Consider the following 24,655-nt stretch of genomic DNA (forward strand, 5'->3'; position numbering starts at 1 on the left):
AGCCCCTGAGATATTGGAATACTGCTATCATGTCCCCCCTTGTCCTTCTCTTCATTAAACTAGACATACCCAATTCTAGCAACCGTTCCTTATATGTTTTAGCCTCCAGTCCCCTAATCATCTTTGTTGCTCTTCTCTGTACTCTTTCTAGAGTCTCAACATCTTTTTTACATCGTGGTGACCAAAACTGGATGCAGTGTTCCAAGTGTGGCCTTACCAAGGCATTGTAAAGTGGTATTAATACTTCACGTGATCTTTTTCATTTGTGTTGTTTTTGATGGCTTTTTATGTATTTGTAGCAACTTTGAGTTGTAAGAAAGAGAATCAATCAATTAATAAAACCCTGCAGCTCCTAAAGAAGTAGACAAGATCCTTAACTCTTTTAACAGACCACCTGTTTCTTAGAACCATGTTCTTCCTTATTGGTCAAATTCATCTCAAGGAAAACCTCTACCTTGAAGAAAACAGTGGTGCTTCACCTTTTGAGAGAACTAACATGGGACCCAACAATTCTGGGCAATTTTCATCCGGACTCTAACATTCCATTTTTAGTGAAGGCATTTACTTCACTAAAGTCACAAGCTGGTTGACTTTGGGCCAGTCATTGTCTCTCAGTCCAACCCATCTCAAGGGTTGTTGTCATGAGGAAAATAGGAAGAGGAAGCAGTGTTGAATATATTTACCTCCTTGAGCTACTTTAAAAAAAAGGAAAGGCAGAATACAAACTTATTTCTTCTATATCTGTGTCATGTTTTAATAGCAATTTATATACGCATACAGATAAGTTATCTTGATTCTGTATAATTGTTTCTTACTCTATTGTCTTAAAAATAATTATGCACTTAATTATACTTTTCTTACAATAATTGTCTCCAGAATAAAAAAAAGTATTTATTTAATGAAGTTAAAGGGTAGATAACTCATTGTTTTTCTGAAATTCCATATTCTTATCAAACCCTTCATACTATGTCTTATTAAGTTTTTAACATTTTTGTATCCTTATACCATAAATATCTATAAAGCTAAACTGGCATCTTCTAGTATTAACATTCTAGCACAGTGATTCTCAACCTTTCTAATGCCGTGACCCCATAATACAGTTCCCCATGTTGTGGTGACCCCCAAGTGGGTGTGGCCACCAATAAGAGGGAGTAGGACAGCTAGGGAAAAGGGAAAAACTGGCGGACAGCATGGTTTGGTGACCCCCGTGAAATGGTCATTCGACCCCAAATGGGGTCCTGACCCACAGGTTGAGAACCACTGTTCTAGCATATGGGAAATTTATAAATGCAGTATCTATGATAGTAATATAATTTAAAATTTGGGAAAATAAGTCCAATTCTGCCACTTGAATCATGTTTTACTCTGGGATGTTCTTTGTTTGCTTGTTTTTCCTTTCCAAATAAATGTTTCAACTGTTCTTTGCCAATCTTGCATTTTTTATAATAATAATAATACCAGAATAACAGAGTTGGAAGGGACCTTGGAGGTCTTCTAGTCCAAACCCCTGCTCAAGTAGGAAACTCTACCATCTCAGACAAATGGTTGTCCAATCTCTTCTTTAAAACCTCCAGTGTTGGAGCACCCACAAATTCTGGAAACAAATCATTTCACTGATTAATTGTTCTAACTGTCAGGAAAATTTTCCTTAGTTCTAGGTTGGTTCTCTCCTTGATCAGTTTCCATCCATTGCTTCGTATCCTGCCTACTAATACAAATGCAGTGGAGTTTCCTATAAATATATGAAGTAATTAACAAATATAATTTTTAAGTGAATTTTAGTTAAGCTTCAGTTTCTTTATGTACAACTATACTGGCCTGTAACTTTATCCATTGCTCTTAGTGTAGGAGAAGGGCTGGCAGAGCTAGGGGGAAGAGTTAAAAGAGGAATCAGTTTAGAATCCTAAATAACCACAGACTAATTAAGTCCAACATCCCCTTGAATGCCTTGACTCTTATCTAGTTCCAACCAGGTGCTAACTATTAGTCTTAGAAGATTCCTGCTCATAGGCTTTAACAATAAATTAATAATCTGAAATTTCTGTGTGTGGACCTGGTTCTTCGTGCCTGACAATTAATTTATCCAGTTCCCCTTACATAATTTGCAAAATAACTCATCTTAATATATTCTGTGATGCAGAAACTAGTAGTGGCATATTAATTGTGTTTTCAGTGTGTGATCTTGCATGAGAAAACAATAATGCCTAGCAGGCTTTACTAGGATATAGTATGAATTGAGAATGCATTATAAAACATAAAAAAAAAAACATTTAAGCCATGCTGGAATTCCATGGTAGATTGACCTGAAAACATGTTTCTGAAGCATGTCCTGCTTTAAAAAACTGCACAACACACAAAATAAATTCAGTAGTATTGTATCAGTTGCTGGGTTTCTAAATTTTTTATGTAAATTGTCTCATTCACAGTAATCTAAAGCTATTAATAGTAGCAAAAGCTATTTTAGCATAGAAATGTGTCTGTAATTTCTGGAACAGAATTACTAATTGCCTTGGCCAGCATGGCCAATGCTGGAGAATATCAGGTGCGAGATCACACCAAGTGATTTTAAAATGTGTAATTTACAGTACTTTTCTCAAGAAACAGTTTAGCTAATTAAGTATTGCTTGGTCACAAAGCATTTTCACAATGGTTTATTAGCTATGGAGCTGATTCTGGACTGAATTCATTTTCTCATTTTAAAATTTAGGCATAAGTATTACATACTGAAAAAAATCACCCTATCCCTGACCAATCTACCAAAATATACTATTGATGGTGCGGCTATATTAACTTCACTATATCTCTGCCTGCACAAATGCATTTAAGAAAGTGAACTAAAGAATGACAATACATTTTTATATATTGTCCCCAGTCAGCACTCAGATAAGCAGGGTTTAGCCCCAGACAAACAGTAAACGATTCCTTACTCAAGGAACTATCAACTCAGACAAAATAACTCAAGACAAACAATCAAAGAATAAACAACAGCCTAATCAAGGAACTAACAAGGAAAAAACAACACCCTCACCAATATTGGCAGGGCAAGTTAATGTATATAGAGAACAAACCTCATTCCCTTATAGTAATAGCGCTTAGACTTATATACCACTTTACAGTGCTTTACAGTCCTCTCTAAGTGGTTTACAGAGCCAGCATATTGCCCCCAACAATCTGGGGCCTCATTTTACCAACCTCAGAAAAATGGAAGGCTGAGTCAATCTTGAGCTGGTGAGATTTGAACTGCCGAACTGCTGGCAGTCAGCAGAAGTAGCCTGCAGTATTGCATTCTAACTATTGTGCCACCACTGCAATAATACTGACGATGCTATCTAATATGGTAACAAAATGTTTGCAAGCAATCAATCTAGTTCAGAGAGCACCAAGGTCTCTACTGAATGCAATTTTTCTCATAGGATACTGATTTGGACAAGTTATTTTTCAGCTGCTACTAAATTTGGCATCAGTTTAGTCCAGAAATATTGGCATGTCTCAAAACATTTTCACGTTTTAAGAGAACACCCTGTATACATCCCCTGAACATTCATTAGGATAACTTCTATTTGGCATTATCTGAATTCTTCCATAGGGATAGGCTATCTAAAATATTCCCACACTATTGCCAGTGGTGAATGATAAACTTCGTTGCATTCAGACTTTGCCATACTATTTAGATTCATCTTAATTGAGCTAAAAATCTCAATTTATTTATTTGTTGTCTAAAGTAACTGCCATAGAAGTCTTGTTGTTGTCCTTAGATTTGTAAGAAGTGACATTGCAAAATATAGTTTATGTTAGATTTCCTTTAACACTATTTCTAAGAAATACCCTCTAACTTTAGCTAAGCAAGTGGCAATGAAAATCCCTAAGGAGGAAAAATAACTATAGAAGTAAAATTATTAGAACTTCAGCTGTTTCCAAATTAGGCTTTCCAGTCTGAAACAAAACATTAATTAGAAATATCTTTTCCAGTGGTCTCTTGGGAGGTTGACATATTTAATCTGATTTTAAAATCTCATAAGAATTTTGTTGCAGAGCTACTTTCAGTTCAGTTCACTAGATAGTTACAGTGAAATGGATTTTATTTCAATTTATCAGTGGTTATCTATTTCAAAATGTGTTTGGATGATAAAACATTTCATTACACGTGTTATCTAAAACACTATGTAAATACAGTCAGTGATATTTGAAAGATTGAAATTACTTGGAAGTCTGTGAAGCCATTTCTTTTTTTTAAAATGACCTTTAAGAAAAATGGTTTTGAAGGAGAGATAGGGTTCCTTTCTGTATTTTGGACATCCTTTCACTTGCCAAAAGAATTGTCTCTGTAACAAAACTTTACACATTCTAGGAATTTGGGTTGTGCCCTAACAGACTTTCCAAATTGGTGCTCTCTGTAATTGAAACTATACTTTCCAGCCTAGCTAGATTGGCGGGGAATATCAGGAATTGCAATAAAAATAAATCTAGAACAGTGGTTCTCAACCTGTGGGTCGGGACCCCATTTGGGGTCGAACGACCATTTCACGGGGGGGTCGCCAAACAACACAATCCGCCATTTTTTCCCCCTTTTCCTTAGCTGTGCTACTCCCTTTTATTCTATTGGCTTTTGAAAGCCAATAGAATAGACTCTCTTGAATAGAGTCTAATTCTATTGGCTTTCAAAAGCCAATAGGAATTGTCCAGGCTGTCTCTGCCCTGCTGAGCCCGCCAAAAGTCCCATTCTGCAAACGGTGCTGCACCAGTTGAGTAGTCCTCGACTTACGACCGGTTGAGTAGTCCTCAACTTACAACCGGTTGGGGGTCACGGCATTAAAAAGGTTGAGAACCACTGATCTAGAAGATACATTCCTACTTTGCACAACTAGCAAGCAAGAATAGACAAACTAAAAGGAGATACCCATCACTGAAGCTTATCTACACATTTCAAGCTCTCAACACTGAAACAAAGATTCAATCCCTGAGGATAATGGAAGGTATTATCAACTCTGCAGAAATCAACAAAGCTGAAGTTCTCTTCAGAGGTGGAAAAGAAAAGTGGTGATGGGAGATTCATTACTGCGGAGGACAGAAGCAGTTCTGTTGGAAAGAGGAGCTATTATGAGAAGTGTGCTGCTTTTCTGATGCATGTATCAAGGATATTTATCAACATGGGAAGATTACAAGTGATTAAAAATTTCTGAATGGGAAGGTGAAGGAGCTGGGGCACAAGTACCATTTTCACATATCTTTCCTAAATGAATGGAAATAACTGATTAAGGAAAAAAAGAGAAAAGATTGTATTCTTAAGACCATGGCTTGCATCAAAAGTATAAGCAACTCTTAAGCAGAGAGCATTGTACTTCACAAGGGAAGGGGAAATGTATTTGGCAAGTCTAGTGGCACTTTATCAAGAAAAAAGTAAACTGACAGCAGGAAGGTAATAGAAGCAAAGACTCCACATAGAGAATGGATGGGAAACAAGTACAGACTGAATATAATTAAGGGAGGAGTTACGAGACAGCAAAGTATATTCCAAAGCACTTGGCATAGAACAGTAGGAAGGCTGCTACTAGTAACATCCTCTGCTTCCTATGTCTGTATACTTTGCATAGAATATGGGTAAAAAAAATCAGAAAAGCTAGAAATCCTAATGTAGAAAGGAAATATGATCTGAATAATATATCAGAGAAACCTGGCAGGAAACCAGAGTGGAGTTTGGAAAGAAGTTACGAATGGAAGCTAGAACTCGAAGTGATATTTCTTCAAAAGAAATAGACCCAAGAAGAAGAGAGATGAAACGGATAAGTATACTCATGAAGTTTAGAATGACATGAGGCTGGCAAAGAATGCCAAATATTGTAATAAAGTTTGTGAATAGGTGTACCCAAAATAAGAGATGAAGGCACTGGTCTGTTGCAGATGGAAGGCAGGAAAGTACCAGTGCAAGAAAAAGAAAATGAAACTGCTTAAGATTTTCATGAATAATTCTTCTATCAGAAGACAAAGGGAACTCTTCCTAAGAGGGTTCACAAAAGGCAGTGGGGACAGCTTAGATTTGTTAAAGATAGAATAAGATCCCACCTTGCTACCATGAACAATTGTAGTCTCCAGGATGAGAAGAATTACCTCCTAGGAAGATGAAGAAAGCTGCAGATGTACTCTCAAAACTTTAATCTTTGGAAACTCCTGAAAAATTGGTAAATTACAAAAAGACTGGGGAAAAGCCAGTTTAATCCCAGTATTCAAAAATGGAGAGCCTAGGAAATTACAGACCAATTAGTGTTATTCCACATTGGGCATGGCACCAGAACAGATTATTTAGTTTCTAAGCATGCAAGGTTCAGTTGCATTCAACAAAACCATTTAGTTCAGGTTACAAGAGTTAACAATTTCACTGTACTCTGCATTGGCTAGATCATACCTGAAGAGGGGTAGACCTGTTCTTTATTGAAACTGAGGGCAACATAAGAACCAATAGATTGAAATTAAAGAAGATTCAAGGTGAACATTGGAACAAATTTTCTGTATTCAGCAGAATGCTACCTAGAATAATTGTGGGCTTATTGGAAGTTTTCACACAGAATCAGATGGTCTCCTGCAGTGGTGGGATTCAAATATGTGAACAACCAGTTCTCTAGCATGATAGATGGAGACTCCACAGATGGGTTAACTCTGTCTTCCTGCCCATTAGACTAAGTCAATCAAACTTTGCTATGCTCTCCTGGACCAGGAGACCTCCCAGTCACGACTTAGTCTGTGCCCAGGAAAGATATGAAAAGTTTGACTCCTAGTTTGCAGACTGAGACTGTTCTGAGCAGATTTAGGATTAGATATTAGTTTTTTTGCTATTTGTTAGCTAAATTTTATTTGATTTAAGGGAGCCCAAAGGTAGCTTAAGTGCCTTTTAGGTCCTAAAGGGCCCTTTCAGGCTCTCTCCAGGCCATTTCTCAGCCGCGCTGGATCGTCAAGGATTTCAGGAGGGATCAGCTGTTTAGCGCTGAAATCAGCGGTTTTATTTGGTGCTTGGGGATTCCCTGGAGTGCAGCTCAGCTGGGTGGCTTCGTTTCATTGATCTTGTGGCCACGAGGTCTCTGCTGGTGCATGAGGATCCGGATCGCAGTGGAGGTTGCACTACTAAATGCAAGTTGTTTGGCACTTATAATTGAAGGGGAAGATAGCCCTTACTAATTTCAGCTCCCTCTACTCCTTTTTCGGGCCGAACAACCTAAATAGATCGCTGGAGTGGTTATTGGTGCACCGCCATTTTGGGCGACGAGGAGATCTCTGGTCGCCATTTTGAATTGTATCAACAGGGGTGGTTGCCATTTTGAGGGCCCTCATGTGCCATAGCAATACGATAGGGCCTGATCCCACAAAGATTTAGCCTGTTGTGCCAGGTTTTCATGGGGGATTACTCAAGCTCTCCTTGCACATTTTTCTCCTGATCAGAGGAAATAGCTGAGGAAGGGGGTGTGGCAGCCATTTTGGATTTCACTATTGATCACACATATACGTCACAAAGTCTCTTCCTTTGAATTGTCCTCTGAGGGGGTTTTATTTAAAATCCACCTGTTCCTATTAGTTCATGGCACTGTGCCTGCAGGGCCTAGACAGGCAGTTCTAGTGAACTGTCTGGCTGTTTGCCATCGTGGTTCATCAAGAGTGCAGGATAGTTTCTTTGATAGCCAGATCTGCGTATTGTTTTCCCCATTACTGGACATCTTCTATCTGGAATATCCAGTGTGCAATGGCAGACAGTGCAACTCCTCAGACATCGCAGGGCTCTGATGTTCCCCCCGCACAAAAAAGCGCAGATCTTCTGATTTGGATGTGGGGAGAAAAAAAAAGGCCAAAACAAAGAACATAGAGCCCTCCAAAGCAGCTGAGCGAGAGGCCTCGAGGAGACATCAGGTGCTGGAGAAGGAGTTCTCCAGTGCTCAAAGGCTCAGGTCCAGTGAAGCTGAAATGGTTTCCCCCATTTCACTGGACCCATCCCCATTTGGGCCTCAATTTGCACCTTCTCATGGTCTCCTCAGGGGAAACTGAACAGGTTGGTCCCTCTCCTCCTCCTCCCCCTCCTCCTTCTTCTTCCATCACACAACAGGCCCCTGAAGCAGCATACACTTCCACTGCAGCTGGAATTCATTATTCAGAGCAACAGGAGTCATGATCAGAGCAGTTCCAGGTGTTCATGCATCATGCCTTTGGACAGTTCATGGCCTCATCCATGGGTCAAAGGTCTCCACAGGTACCACCACCTCCACCCATACCTTTACCTCAAACGGGGCGTGCCCTGTTAACTGGCGCTGGTGATTTTGAGACATCCTCTCAGTTAGGGGAAGAGGAATCCGTGGATCTGGAGACGGCAGACATTCCTATGTCAGAAGATGAGGAGGCTGCACCGGATCCGGCCCCAACATCAGATCTTTTCGATCCTTCCCTGTTCAGGTCATTGCGTATGAAGGCTTGTACTACGGCCAAATTGGCTGCTGAACAGGAACCTAAACCATCTACCTCCACTGCACAAGAGTCTAATCCCTTGTTTGCAGAGCAAGTAGTAGAAGAAAGACAAATTCCTTGTCTAAGTGTCTTCCGCACCACTGCGGAGAAACAGTGGTCCTCATTGGCCACTCTGCCTTCTCCCAATAGTACGGAAAAGAAACTTTTTAATGTTTCCTCTTCATTTGCTTCCCTTCTAGAGGTGCCTACTGTAGATACTCCTCTCACATTGTTGTTCTCACATCCACAATTCCGGGAGATATGGCTGAAGCCCTAAAGGCGGAGGACAAGAGGTTTGAATTTTCTCTCCTCAGAGCTCACCAGGCCTCGGCATGGGCGATCAAGGCAGCAACGTCTTCGTCCTTTTTCTCAAGGTCGTCCATTATGTGGCTTCGCGAGCTGCAGGCCCTGATTTCTCCTGACCAGGTGCGTGCCCACCAGACATTAAGAAAATTACTTGCTGCTTCAGAATATATGGCAGATGCATCTCTCCATTCTGCCAGGTATTCTGCCAGATCTATTGCGGTCACTGTTTCATCCCGCAGATTGCTGTGGGTTGAAACAGTGCAGATTTAAAATCCAAGTGGTGCCTATCAACAGACACGTACAGTGGTACAAAGCTGTTCAGTCCTATTCTAGAACCATACCTTATAGAGGGGAAGGATAAGCGCAAGGTCCTTGTGCACCCCTCTAAGAGGCCGGATAAAAGGCCCCAGCAGGAATTCCGCAGGCAGGCCTTTCGTGCCAGAGGTTCCTGGGAGTGGAGGCAGCCCTTTCGGGCTGGGCAGTCCTAGGAATGGGCCAGAGGTTCCAGATCCTTCTCCCCCAGACAGGATCGACAGCAGGACCGCCAAAATCCTGGAACCAAGGGTCAGTTCCAATCCAAGCATCCCTTTCAAGGGTCCGGGAGTCGCCTTTACAGGTGGTCCAAGTGATGCTACGGTGGACCCTCCTATAGGCAGTCACTTAGTACTGTTCAGCAACACTTGGGAGGTTACCACCAATGACTCTTGGGTAAGGGAGACCATAAGATACGGTCTCGCTCTAGAATTTATAACCACTCCTCCAGACCGATTTATTCAAGAAACACAAACAAGACTGAGTTGGTATCCACGGCCATATCCCATCTGTTAGAGATAGAGGCCATAGAACCAGTACCTCTGGAACAGGGAGGATGGGGATTTTACTCCATTCTGTTCATGGTTCCCAAGGCCTCGGGGGGGTTGGAGGGCCATATTGGATTTAAAGGGACTCAATTACTTCCTAACCTACAGGAGGTTCAAGATGCAGTCTCTCAAATCCATTCTGGTCAGTATCAGGAAAGGGGATTTCCTCTCTTCTATAGACCTGACAGAGGTGTACCTCCATGCCCCTATACTCCCACAACACCACAGATTCCTCAGGTTTTGTTACACGCACCAGCATTATCAGTACAGGGCTCTACCCTTCGGGCTTTCATCGGCCCCTCGGGTATTCACAAAGATATTGGCAGTCTTGGCAGCCCATCTCAGATTAATTCTGGTGTGCGTTCAATGTTACCTGGATGATATAATTATCCAATCCAGTTCTTTCCATTCTGCCCAATCAGACCTTCAACTAACAATCAATACTCTTCAGGAGCACGGATTTTCCGTGAATTTCAAGAAGAGTCACACAACACCTTCAACTCGCCTCCTTCACCTAGGAACAATAATAGACTCAAATCTTTGCAAGGTTTACCTCTCACAAGGAGCGCAAAGACAGTATCAGGTCACTTGTCCACAAGATTCGGAGAGAGAAGGTGATTCCACTGGTCCAGCTGTCTCAGCTGTTGGGGAAGATGATTTCCTGTCTGGGAATTGTTCCGTGGGCCAGACTACATTCCAGAGCCCTCCAGTGGTTTCTTCTTCCCTTCCAGAAATGGAACATGAGTGCTTCCACAAGAAAGGTGAGAGTCCCACATCACACACTGTTGTCTCTTCTGTGGTGGACGTCGTCAGCAATGAACAGGGGATCCCTATTCAAGGCTCACCTTGACTACGACGCCAGCCTGTTCGGCTGGGACACCCACCTACAGACTCCCATGGCACAAGGTCAATGGTCCCAGTCAGATTTATCGCACAACATCAATTGGCTGGAACTCAGAGCAATCCATCTGGCACTCCGACAATTTCCCACCCTTGTGGCGGGAAAACACGTTCTTATTCTGACGGACAATGTAGCAGCCAAGGCCCATGTCAACAGACAAGGAGGGACTCATATTGGAGGCCCTGGACCTGGGTCTGTGGGCAGAGTCCAACCTGGAATCTATCAGTGAAGAGCACATATCTGGGGAAGCGAATCGTCAAGCTGACTCACTGAGCAGGGTCACGGTCAACCACTCAGAGTGGCACCTGGACCCGGCCCTGTTCAGGGAGATCTTGGACAGATTCAGACAACCACAAGTGGATCTGTTTGCCTCCCTGACAAACTCCAACTACCCAGATACTTCACAAGGTTTCCCTCACTGGGGGTGGAGGGAATGGATGCTCTCCACAGCAAGTGGCCCAAAGGGCTCCTTTATGCATTTCCTCCTCTCCCCCTGATACCAGCATCCATCCGCAAGCTTCTTCAAGAACAGGCGGAAGTTATCTTAGTTGTTCTACACTGGCCAAGGCAAGCATGATGATGTAGCATCCACACCCACCCATAACAGGCAGTCTAGGCAGGTGTAGTTACAGGAGGAGCCATTGTGTCAGAATTCATGGATGCTTCATCTCGTCAAAACTGGGGAAAGGACCGCCCAAGGGAGGCGTGGCTAAAGTTCTGTCTTAATCTCAACTGAGCAGGAAGGCTGAGATTACCCACTGGTGGATGCTACATCTTCATGCTGAGAAAAGGCGTTCAGGTAAGACAACGCCCCTTCCCAGCATGATAGATGTAGCATCCACTGGTGGGACATACCAAAGCCACCCATGTCCCTGCCAGGAGGAAAAGTCTAGGCTTGTGATCCGTGTGTAGAAACTACCTGCTGCAAGACCCTTCTGCCAAAGGAGGCATCTATCGTAGCAAACTTATCAAGTTTGTAATGCCTTATAAATGAAGAGGGGGAAGACCACATAGCTGCCCTACAAATCTCCTTAACAAAGCCTGGGTTGACCAGACCGCAGATGTGGCCACGCTACGTGTCGAATGAGCAGTAATGTTGGCAGGAACCGGGAGAGACTGAACCCTATACGCATGAGATATGCATGACCTGATCCATCTTCCAATGGTTGAAGATGACACCTTCAGACCCATGGAAGAAGGTTGGAAGGATACGACAGTGCCTCCATCCTGCGAAAATTTGAAGTTTGCTTCACGTAGTGATGCAAAGCCCTGCGCATGTCTAATGTGTGCCACAACTTCTCCAGGCGATATGACGGGCGTGGACAAAAGTCCAGAAAAACCAGATCCTGAGACCTATGGAACCAGGTACTGACTTTCAGAATGAAAGAAGGATCCAATTTGAGGACCACTCTGTCATCCAGAAAAATACACAGGTCACTCCTGACCGAGAGCGTGGCCAGTTCCGAAATACATCTTGCCGATGTGATGGCTACCAAAAAGGCTACCTTCAAAGAAAGAAAGTGTAGTGAGCAAGATCTAATGGGTTCAAACGGTGACCCTGTGAGGACCTGCAGCACCTTTGTTAAGTCCCATGTGGGATATCTATGTACCGCAGGGGGACTACATCTTCATGCTGAGAAAAGGCGTTCAGGTAAGACAATGCCCCTTCCCAGCAAATGCCCCACCCCACGGCATCTCCTTAAATCCTACTCCCCAGGTGTGTCTTGTGGAGTGGGGCAGGATGCTCCCGAGCAAGTGAGCCTGCCTCCGTTGTTCCATCCTCCTCTCTGCTCTCCTTGCTCTAGGATCAGGTGGGGAGGGGCCTTGCTCCTCACCTGAACTCTGCCTTCCCTGTTCCAAACCTGAAGGGCCCTGGCCTCCCTCAGCCTGCTCCTCCCTACAGTCCTCCGAAGCCACAGACACCCCCTCCTGAGCCTCAACAGGGAACTCCATGTCTTCCTCGGAGTCAGGCTCAGATGGAGGCATGACACTCCCATAGGGACAGTGCGGCTTTGGTATATCCCATTCGTGGATTCTCCATCTATCATGCTGGAGAAGGGACATTGTCTTACCTGAATGCCTTTTCTCAGCATGATGATGGAGAATCCACACCCAAGCCTTTAGTACCAGTCATGTCCTGTGTCAGGGGTATTGGAGCCAACACATCGGACTCTCATCAACAGCTTCGCCTTTGTCATGACTGGGAGGTCTCCTGGCCCAGGAGAGGTGTGGCAAAGTTTGACTGACTTAGTCTAATGGGCAGGAAGACAGAGTTAAACCATTTGTGGATTCTCCATCATCATGCTGAGAAAAGGCATTCAGGTAAGATAACACCCCTTCTCTGTGTGGGTGCTGCTTCCGGAAGTCCATTCTTGGCCTGGGCAACAAAAAAAATTAGCTACTGGTTCTGCCAAACTGGTGTGAACTAGTTGAATTCCACCACTGGTCTCCTTGACATCAGGTTGGTGGATTCCTGTATTGAACAGAAGGCTAATTTAGATATGATCCTTAAAATTCATGCATTCTATATTTCTACCTATTCAGCAGTTAGGACAGCCTCTTATGATAATTTCAGTAGGACATGCTTGTCAATATTAATCTAGCTTTAAAAAGTATTTTGAAAAAAGGTGTTCAGGTAAGACAACGCCTCATTTCTGTGATTCTTGCTTCTTTGGTCTTATGCAACTCTTTGGGATTTGACACCTGTTCCAGTGTTCTCAGCAAGTTTATATATACTTCAGTAGCACTTTCCTAATTCCTTTCTACAGTCTTCTTTTTTTGTTGTTGCTTTTATGTCCCAAGCAATATCCATTAGCTTCTTGAATATAGATATTCAAGTTTCTACTTGCACTCTGTGCTTAGAAAGATAATAGGATGTCTGTTATAATTTTCTGCCAGGGCTTGAGGCAAATGAAGTCATTGTTTCAGGTATGTCTCCTTCAGGGTTTAGGTTCTGAAGCAAATAGCTTGAGTAGACCAGTTATATCCAGGTTCAGGTATATTATCTCAGTACCATAGAAAGCTCAGAGTGAGTTCCAGTTTTTATTTAAAGTAACCACCTTCTTCCTAAGGTTTTCTTAAGTTAAATATGGCATATTTCTGCATGAAGAATTCATTGAGGTAGACACTTTATTTAGTTGTATGACATTATTTGGCTAGTAACCAAGACAAAGTTTGCTATTGTAGCAGGGCTGTCTGAGAGTGTTTGCAAGAGCTTGGTTGGGAAGGGAGAAATTGGGACAGCTGCTGCTGGCTTTGGGTGTGGCCAGTGTGGGTGGAAGGAAAAGATAGAGAAGGGAAGGGCCAGGGTGTGGCTGTTGCAGTTTGTCAGGTGAAGGTAAAGAGGAACTGGAAGTTCCAAGTGTCTTTCTTTGTAAGGAGGATATTTTAAACAGAGGTTAGAGAGAGGGGGAGTGGAATTTTATTGCTTTCCTTTGTAAGGAGGCTATCTCAAATGGAGGAGAGGGAGAGAGTGGAGTTTTATTGCTTCCTTCGTAAGGAGGATATCTCAAACAGAGGCAAGGGGGAGTGTGTAGAAAGGACTTGGCTGAGGCTCCTAGCCTCAGATTTTAACAATAAAGATAAAGGGGGGAGGGCTTTGACACTGAGACCTGACTGAAGAAGAAGCAATAAGAAGGAGAGGAGAGACTGGTGGTGGCTACTGTTGCTGCGAAGCCTGGAGGCTATTTGGACTGTGACTATTGCTGCTGGTACAGGTTTTAGACATTGTGGGGGAGTTGCCCTGGGGGACGAGCTATTGCTACAGCACACTGACTGTTGTTGTTTCTACTACCATCTGGAGCCATCCCACTTGACTCTGAACAATCGCTGAGGAATCCTTTATTCCTGCTGCTATAACGGCCTTGGGCTATTGGATATCATCATAGCATTGACTATCGTGGCTGGTTATTTTCGTTCCTGAAAGCCCCTCCTTAACAAGAGCCTGCTACCTACTAATTCTGCATGAGCTCCGGCTGGAAGAGACATCTTATCAACCCCTAGAGAACGCTACTGCAGGGCTTGACAAAAGGAGATGTGGCTGGGAGGGCTTGGTTTTTGGTGGCCTCTGAAGAGGTAATGCTACACTATAATGAAATCAGTGTCTTGTATTTTTATGCATTTTTGTTCAGATTAAGTTTACCTAGCTTTCCAGATCAAGGTTGGAAAGAAAGCGTGCATGTTAGATGGTGACTTCGATGTCATTCTACAAATTTCAGTCTATTGCTACGGTAACCCTTATGTTTATTAGTGTACTTTTTAGTCTAAGTTGAAACCTCTGGCTCAAGAAATATAGCAAACTTGTATAGAGTATATCATTGTTCCTTGTGTCAACACTGTAACTTTGTTTTTGATTGCCACAGTTGGGAGGGGGGATGTGTGCTTTTAAGGTTAGACAAAACAATAAATTTTCCTTTGGGAACCAAGGTCATTGCTGCTTGGGTTTTGGCGGGCTGAGCTTTCTGTTAGAAAGCCCGCTAAAGTAGTTTATTGGGGAATGTGATTAATGACATATTACTGGGTGGGAAGTTCAACTTTGTTACTTTGTAACCTTTGGGAGGGAACTTCAGTCTTGGTTTCACTTTTGATCGTGATGATACTTTGTAACCAATAAATATGTTCTTTAAGGAAACCTCTTGCCTTGGGGTTCTGTTTTTACTGGGCTCATCTATTGGAACCATGACACCTTGTACTTCTTCTGATAGCTCTAATCTTTATTAAATGCAAATTCCATGACGTTCACATGCAACACATCTTGTATCTAATCAATAGCTACGATCTGCACACTGCAGTTTTGAGAACATGCAGTTTCTTGTCTCATATGTCTTTCTGCCAAAGAGTTTGTTTTGATAACTGCTGTACTCTGAGTTAGCTTATTCTATTTGTATTCCTGATTGCTTAATTCTGGAAAAGCCTCTTCTGGTGTCTTTGTTTTGTTTTCTCTAAGTCTTTACAAGTTCTATTACTCAAACATCTTAATGTTTATTTGCTTGGTTTTTTTTAGCAGAATATCTTTTCCAATATACTCCTCACTGAATACCATGGTTTATCGAAAATATATATCTTCTACATAAATTAGAATGTAATTCTCTTCATTTCATCTCTTGATGACTTGGGCTGTGTGTACATGTGAGAAAGAGGGAGGAAGAGAAAGAGAGATTTAAATTATTAGATTTATGAGTAGTATAGCTAGTTTAACTATAAATCTCAAAAAAAGGTCTTCTACACTGCTTCTATAGCTATGGGGTCCTTACTTGGAGTTAATAGGTCAGAGTTTTAGGTAGAAGGAAGAATAGAAGCCAGTAGTTTTTTGGTGAAGCACATTCTGTACAAATCTCTTCTTACTTCCTCCAAGTCATAATGAAAAATAGCTAGGAGTAATAATGAGATTAAGGTGTGTCCAAACTTTATGCTCTTTGCCAAACATGTTGAACTCGCAACATCGCACAACGTATTGAGACAGTTTTGCCATTGCGGGCTGGCAGTTTGAGACCTGTGCTCTTTGTCAAGACATTCAGAATCACAGTATGATCCTCTATTTGTATAACATAAAAAGAATACATGATTTTTTAAAATAAAATTATAGTTGGGAGTGTCAGGGATAGCTGTATTCAGGATCATCTTTGTCATCTTTGTATTATTTTTGTACAGAAAAATGGTACTTTTTCCAGTAAAATGAAAATTTAGCTTCAAGCCTCTTGAATACAGTAAGTTTCAAAACAATTATTCTTTTCCTTTCTTATCCTTTCTTCTTTAGTTTTACTACTAAGTTCTCAAAGCAGTACAAAATAAAGTACATATTTGTTAAATCAATAAAACAATATAATATTAAATACAGTAAACTATATGAAAAAATTATTTGTTCAGATTGTAAAAATAGGTAACTTGGCACTAAATGTACTGAATTTAACATTCTTTCTTTATTTTCTTCAGTAAGTTTTAGGAAAGAAGAATTTTCCAAAAATAAACTTTATAGATTGGTGGCATATTTTAAAAGTATGTAATTATGTCTCTGTTTTTGTAAGCAATTTTATGAAAATAGAGTAGAGCACAGAGGAGGCCTCAGCTACAATATCTGAGGATTTTTATAAAATTCAGTGTTTTGGGGTGTTTGTTTTTTTTTTACTTTTGTGCAAGGGGATTTTATGCCATTCATTTTTTATACATGAAGATATCAAAACATGTATCCTTATAGCTGAAAAAACCTTAGCACAGATGCAGAAATTAGGATGAATGGAAAATAATCCTTTTAAAAAACTTTCCTCCGAGTACACATTTTGGTTCAATTCCTATATAAGTGAGATAGAAAAGTTGGGAACATCCAGTCTTTTCCAAGCAATCAACCACTGAATACCTCATAGTAATTGTATTTATTTTATTTTTTGTATCCCACCTTTATTACTTTTGCAAATAACTCAAGGCAACAAACATATCCAGCATACGTTCCTCCCCCTATTTTCCTCACAACGATCCTGTGAAGAGAATTAGGTTGAGAGAGAGTGATTGGCCCAAGGCCAATCAGCTGGCTTTCATGTCTAAGGTATGGTCTAAGGCAGAGGTCCCCAACCTTTTGGACACCAGGGACTGGTTATGTAGAAAGAGGTTTTTCCGCGGACCGGGGGGTGCGTGGTTTTGTGTGCTGCCTGCATCTCGCATATGGGGCTTTGCTTGTTTGTGTGGCCGGTTGCTGGCATGCCACGGCCTGGTACTGGTCCATGGACTGGGAATTGGGGACCCCTGATCTAAGGAATTTATGGTCTCCCGCTTTCTGTCCTGGTTCCTTAACCACTAGACCACAGTGGTCTACTATGACTGGAGAGACTTGGTTAAATACAATTAGCTGTTATTTGTTACAAAGATAATTAGTCACAAACTTTCTAGATTTTCTATCTTTACCTTTACTTTTTTTGCATATGAAGAATTTACGGCAAAATTGTTTTAGACAATGTCTGTGTATTTCTAAAATATTCCTAAATGTTCCAGAGAGCTCTGATTTAGTTTGCTTTGAAGGAACACTGCTTCATTTTGAAATCTGTCAGGTATTTCTGAAATCCAAATTATATTATCTTCAGTACATATCCAGTAAACAATAAATCCATATGTGTATTCTCTAATGAAATTTCCCCAATTTGGAAAAAAATAGGTTTTGCTTTGTTGGAATATAATGCATAATCATTTGGGCATGCTAAACCTCTAACACAGATTTCTATATATTCAGAATCAACAGTCATGGGAGTGGAGATACACTCAGGGGAATATTGAACAAAGATTGCAGTAACAACTTTTTCCTTACCTCCGATGCCTATAGGTCAGGAGGGGAAAAACCCAGAGAGCTTATTTTCTCCCCTCTCAGGATCTCTGCCCCCGGCAGAAGTAATACTCATAGAAATAATAATACATACTATAACAATTGCATTGGATTTGAATCAGAGTTTAACTAAAGCTGTACCTTAAATCTATTTCTCAGTTCCATTACAACTAATTAGAGGTACATATTGCTAATCAATACAATTTCCCCAACTATTATAATCAAGGAAGTTATCTAAATCAGATAGTGATCAAATGTCTTGTATTTTCTTGATTTCAAAAGGATTTCCCAGCATGGCTTTCTCCCTTGGTTTCCCCAATAAAATTTTGGCCCCCACCTTGTTGCTTTTCTGCAAGGCCTTGAAGACATAATTTTGTCAGCAGGCTTGAGCATCTCATTCAGAGCCAATCAAGTGGCTTGTCTCATTCTGTTGTTGCTGCTATGGCGGAATAGCAGTGGGAGTGTTAAATGGTGAATTTTAATTGTGGATTTTTAATGCACTGTGTCACCCCGAGTCACTATGTGTGACTTGGACAGCTGTGTTAATTTGTTTAAGAAAGAGTAATTGAAGTAGCAGGAAAAAAGAGCAGCAAAGAAATTAATAATCTATAGAAAGGAGAAGTACGTACATACTTCACACATTTTTCCCAGTTTATACATAGTACTCCTCTTTGTCTTCTATTTTGTAAAGTCATTCAAGTGTTTTTTTAAAAGGGGGACTTACAAAAAGCTACTTACAGATATTAGAATATCTGAACATGCTGTACCAGAGTAAAAATAAAATTAGACATGGATAAGACTAGGGTTTTTTTTTTTAATTTAAAATCTAAACATTTTTTGAATAACCCCTGAGGTCCCTTGAATGTATTACAATTCAATCAGTTTTTGCCGTATGTGGAATAGAAGCTGGATGGTGAAATTGAAATGGGGAATGAATGGACATATAAGTATTATAGGTTACAAGGGTAGAGTACGTGAATGGGATGTGAAAATGAGTATTAATATGACTGAGGTAAGTAAATGGAATGGTAAGTAAATGCCATACATACTACGTGAATGAGGAACATTTATGAATATTTTAGAGGAAAATAAATATAAAAATAAAATGTTTTATTTTAGAGGGTGGATAGTGTATGGCAAAAAAAATCTCTATATATTTGCAAGTAGAGTCTACAACCTACTAGTCATCAAATGTCATCTTGTCATCAAATGCCCACATTTGTTTATAATCTATAAAAGAGAAAGGCAACTGGTATGGCAAAGTAAGTAAAGTAAACCTCCAACTTCATGATTGGAGTATGGATTGTGCTTTGTGTAGGCCTTTCTTTAAGGCTGATCTGGAAGATTCAGAGAATGCAGAATTCTGAGAATTTAGAGGAAATGTATATTATATAGGAGAAGATGCACTGATTGCGAGCATGTATGAGTGAAGGTGAAGGTACTCAACCTACATGGGTTTAAGAGCTGAATACCTGATGGATTGCTTTGCCTTTAATTTCTGGTCACTAAGATTATGGGGAATATCTTTTTTTGGCCCACATTTGTCAGGAATTCTCTGCCCATGAGACATGGCATTCATGATAGAGCTTATCCAATTACAGAATTGCTCCCCAGTTTAACTAAGGTTGATAAACAGTTTTCCATATCTGATGCAGAATTATTCATTTATGTTGCCTATTTTTTGTAGAACAAAAACAGAAAAAAAAAATTTTTGTAGAACAAAACAGAAAAAAACAATTTTTTTGTAGAACAAAACAGAAAAAAGGATCAGCAGCAACAATAAACAAAAGACTTGTCTTGTCTTTTGTTTATTGTTGCTGCTGATCCTTTTTTCTGTTTTATAAAATTGTATTTTTTTATTTCTATAGTCACCCATCTCAAGAAGTGATTTTGAGTGATCTACATCATAAAATGTAATATGTGTGTGTGTGTGTGTGTGTGTGTGTGTGTGTGTATGTATGTATGTATATGTATGTATGTATGTATATTGCACAACCTAGTCCTCGTAGTTTACAAAAGGCTAACAGGGTCAGAATAAATAAGTTAAAATGTACCTAGGAGTCTGCTACCCCCCCTCCCTTGCTCAGGCAGGAGACCTTCTACTATTTCAGACAAATGGTTGTCCAGTCTCTTCTTAAAAACCTCGTGTTGGAGCATCCACAACCTCTGGAGGCAGGTTGTTCCACTGATTAATTATTCTAAGTCAGGATCATCCTGATCTCTTAAGGGAAAATGTTCCAGAGCTATGGCAGAGAAAGCACACCTCCTGGTCCCTGCCAGATGACATTCCTTGGTTGAGGGGACCCATAACATACCCAATCTGCAGGACCAAATTGAATTAGGTAATCTAGCCTCAAGCCATGAAGGACTTTAGAGATGATAACCAGCACCCAGAATTGTACCTAGAAGCACACTGGCAATCAATTTGCAGCCCACATAGCGGTGGTGTTGCATGTGTCAGATGTCTGACACTCTTTACTCCTTGTGCAGCTGCATTTTGTATCAGATGGAGCTTCCAGATGTCCTTCAAGAGCACGTTATTTTAATTTTTAATTTTAGGATTAAAATCATTTAATCTGGTTTTTATTTTTTTTTTAAAAAGTCATAAGTTGGAATTGGGTTTTGTTGTGCTAAAAATAGATCAATGTTTTAAGTATGTAAGTATTTCCATTCACAAAGGAAGAGAAAAAAGCACACAAAAGAAGCTCTGTGCTAATGAGATGTATTGGTAGTGATTGCATATATTTAGCCTGATTGAGCTTCTCTCTGCTCTCAAGAACTGAGAAATGTTTATGGCAATTAGGATTATTTCTGCTAAGTGAGGATTTCATTCCTAATGTTCCTTGAGCTCCTTTATCTACCAGGCCACACAAACAATTTCTTCAAATGTTTGCCATTTTGCATCTAGCAGTACGGCAACGCCATGTTACATTTTGCATAGGTTTTTTTTTTACAAGAGCTATTGTTTTTACACCTTTTTGTAGTGTATAATTTTATTGGCTAAATCCACTTTATATCATTTTTGGAGAGGTTTCATATGTTATTTTGTTTATTAAACAAAGTTGTGTTTTCAAAAATATGTACAATATCAAATGAACAAAGAATTATTGAAATTAGACAATGCTCAATATAACATTAATAACAGTGGCAACATTTATAAACATAAAAAAGAAGAAAAGGGAAAAGGAAAATTCCCCTAAAAATAATATAAATATTTAATTTTTGACTTCCCCTGAAACCAGAAACAATAAAAGACTATCTTGAATACTGATGCAACTAACTGAGTTATATTACTTTAAAACTGAAATACAAATACAGAAATACATATAGCATAGTATAGTGTATTCCATTCCATTTCATTGCAGTTCATTCATTCCCAATACATATTTTCAATTAATTTAATTTTCATTCGGGTTTGTGAAAAATATTATGGTTCTTTCCCATTATTTGTAATTTTGGGGTTTATCAATAGCATGTAACAAACAACATATGTAATTTTGTGTCTATAAAACATGCTTTCAAAATCATTCTTTTATGCATGCAAATTTTAATAAACATCACCGTAATCTAAAAACACCGACTTTAAACTTTGCGTTCTTTTCTTTGCAGATCAAATTATGACATCATCATCCAAAGGAATTTTCCGGCCATTTCTAGTTCTCTTCATTGTGCTTGGCTGTTTCATGGCCTGTCTGCTGATCTACATCAAACCCACAAGTGGCTGGATCTCTAGCCCTATTGAATCAGCCAGCTCGGTTCTAAAGATGAAGAACTTCTTCTCAACCAAAAGTGATTACATTAATGAAACAACAATTCTGATATGGGTGTGGCCATTTGGACAGACATTTGATCTGAAATTCTGTCCCACATTTAATATCCATGGATGCCATCTGACTACGGACCGCACACTATATAACCGGTCTCAGGCAGTTCTCATTCACCACAGAGACATTAGCTGGGATCTGACTAATTTACCTCAGCAACCTAGACCTGCATTTCAGAAATGGATCTGGATGAACCTGGAATCTCCAACCCATACTCCACAAAAGAGTGGGATTGAACATCTGTTCAATTTGACCCTTACCTATCGCCGGGATTCAGATATTCAGGTGCCTTATGGCTTCATGATAGTTAGCACAAATTCCTTTGAGTATGAAATGCCGAATAAAGAAAAACTCGTATGTTGGGTAGTGAGTAACTGGAATCCTGAGCATGCTAGAGTTAAGTATTATAATGAATTAAGTAAATATATTGAAATTCATACCTATGGACAAGCATTTGGAGATTATGTCAGTGACAAAAATTTGATCCCCACTATTTCCACTTGCAAGTTTTACCTTTCTTTTGAAAATTCTATCCATAAAGACTACATTACGGAGAAACTCTACAATGCCCTTTTTGCTGGATCAGTGCCAGTTGTTCTGGGTCCTCCCAGAGAAAACTATGAGAATTACATCCCAGCTAATTCTTTCATACATGTGGAGGATTTCCTGTCTCCAAAGGACCTTTCAGAGTACCTTCTGATGCTTGATAAAAACACTAAACTGTATATTAGCTACTTCAACTGGAGGAAGGATTTTTCAGTGCGCCTTTCTCGATTCTGGGAATCACACGCATGTCTCGCTTGTGACCATGTAAAGAGACACCAAGAATACAAGTCTGTTGGTAATTTAGAGAAATGGTTTTGGAACTAAACCTTTATCCATTTTTCCTGCACTTTATATCATGGGGGGGGGGGAAGCTGACAAAATTGCCATCCCAAGATGGGGGGGGGGAAAGTGCTGAGTAAAGCATTACTGTTTGTCATCTGGCCTTTCTTCTCAATGTGGATCAATAATTCACTTAAAGCCTTGAAACCTTAACCATTCTCCTTCCTTTCCAGATAAAGATATCTTTCAAAAAATAATAGTGAAGTATTGGTCACTTTCTCTTTCTGTTTATTTGTTGAAGAAGTGACCATCTTTCAGACTCTTCTTGTGTTTTTCTGAGCTGAGATTTTGAAAAAGAATTAAGAGTAATAATCCAATGTTGAATTTCCTTCTTTAAACAATTCAAACTATGGTGACTTACTGTTATATTTTAATCATACATTTACTGTCCCATGTGGGAAACCAAAAAGTAGCAACTTCTGCAGTATGTACTTATGGGAGATATGAGAAATAACTTGGGTGCTTTTAAAGACCATGACATGGCTGCACAATTTTTTCCATCCTGCACCTCTGCCACGACATTATTTTATAATTTGTTGGAAATCCTGCTGCGTTTCACAGTGTTCATTGAGGACTAAGCTCTTATATACTATTTCTTGTTTCATCATTTTTGCAATGCATCACTGTCAGTTACATAAGGAAATCATGTTTATATTGATTAAACCAGTTTTGTTCATGCAGGGCAGCAAAAGAAATTGGGCAGAGGGGTATTAAAATAAGCAACATGAAACAATGAGACCAAGCTATTTATTATGGTTTAACAAATACAATTTATGAAATAGAATGATACATCTGGATATCCAGAACAATGTTTGATTCTGTTTTATAAACTACTCTCTAAATTGTTTGTAAATGGTTGTGTCTTATAAATTTTCTTTGGTTGCAGAACATCTTTGCGTACGCCATGGGAAGCAGGCTCATTCATAGTATTAGACCCTGGCTTCCAAATGCCAGGCAGAACTTGGTGATTAAAACTTAAGTTATTTTAATGTAAGTGCACTGCCATGCTATGGATATTTAAAAAAGGAGTGAGGCTTTGATCATTTAGTCACATCTTCCATTTTTGAACCCAGTGACTTTCATGGTGGATGCTCCGATGAGAAGATTTGCATTTAGTTTCATAGGTTAAACTACTTCAATGATTAGAAAAAAGAACATTAGAAAAAAATGATTTTTTGTGAAAAATGGGAAAATAAACTTGCACTGTAATGCTGGATAAAAATATTTATCGGTCTGGATCAGCAGAAGCAAGCTAATCACTTATTAGTCTAATCTATAAATGCCTAAGTTTTTTCAAGATGAGAAGCTCCTTTGGCTTTTGTACTGGTTTCCCAAAAAAAAAAAAGTTAAAAAGTCAGCCTAAGACAAATATTCAAATTTCATTGAGTTTACTTTTGTATTAATCAAAGTAACTGAATACAGTCCCAATAACGATTTTGTATGCATTTCCCGATTTTCCATTTTGTCACGTTAAAATATTGCAATATGGCAACCTTGAGTTTTCACGCAAGAGGTCCAATATGTCTTAGGTCTTAAGTGTTTATGGTTTAGACTTTAATCCAAATGTCCCCAACCTTTTGGGCGCCAGGGACCGGTTCTGTGGAGAGAGGTTTTTCCGCGGACCGGAGGGTGCGTGGGTTTGTGTGCTGCCTGCATCCCGTGGATGGGGCATTGCTGGTTTGTGCGGCCCGGTTGCTGGCATGCTGCGGCCCAGTACTGGTTCATAGACCAGGGATTGGGGACCCCTGGTTTAAGCAATGTTATTGTCCATGGTTTACATTTCTTTCTAAAATGAAAACACAAATTGAATATGTTTTGTAGATGATCACATTTTTCTATTGACATTTTTTTTAATTTCTGAGCAGCAACAGGCTGAATTACCTTCATAAAATGGAACACTGATGAACAATTACTGATGAAACTCTTGAGAATAGAGGAAAAGGCAAGTTAAGAGATGATCGGCTTTATCAGTATTGCCAATATTCAGCAGCAGTTTGTTTTTGTATGTTTGGTTTGGAAACTGATGACAGATGAACAACTTGCTGCCATCTCTCCTTACAACAGGGATGAGCAGGAGGTGTTTTTTTTCTTTCCT

At 40.0% G+C, this 24,655-nt stretch overlaps 1 protein-coding gene across 12 annotated transcripts in view; it reads left to right on the forward strand.

Moving 5' to 3' along the window:
- Window positions 1-22,572, forward strand: part of FUT9 (fucosyltransferase 9) — a 75,115-nt gene extending 52,543 nt beyond the window's left edge. For 10 of the 12 annotated variants that reach the window (XM_039342719.1, XM_039342707.1, XM_039342708.1 and 7 more), the window contains one exon: window positions 21,461-22,572. In XM_039342719.1, the coding sequence (XP_039198653.1) occupies window positions 21,469-22,545 (1,077 nt within the window). In that variant the 5' untranslated portion in view covers window positions 21,461-21,468 and the 3' untranslated portion in view covers window positions 22,546-22,572. Of the gene's footprint in view, window positions 1-13,839; window positions 14,620-16,044; window positions 16,251-21,460 lie in introns of those variants that run through there. The other 2 variants (XM_039342716.1, XM_039342715.1) reach the window with 2 other exon arrangements.
- Window positions 22,573-24,655: the final 2,083 nt, after the last annotated feature.

The sequence above is a fragment of the Crotalus tigris genome, unplaced genomic scaffold (genome assembly GCF_016545835.1).
Source record: "Crotalus tigris isolate CLP2741 ecotype Arizona unplaced genomic scaffold, ASM1654583v1 scf7180000017804.1919176, whole genome shotgun sequence".
Classification (NCBI taxonomy): Eukaryota; Metazoa; Chordata; class Lepidosauria; order Squamata; family Viperidae; genus Crotalus; species Crotalus tigris.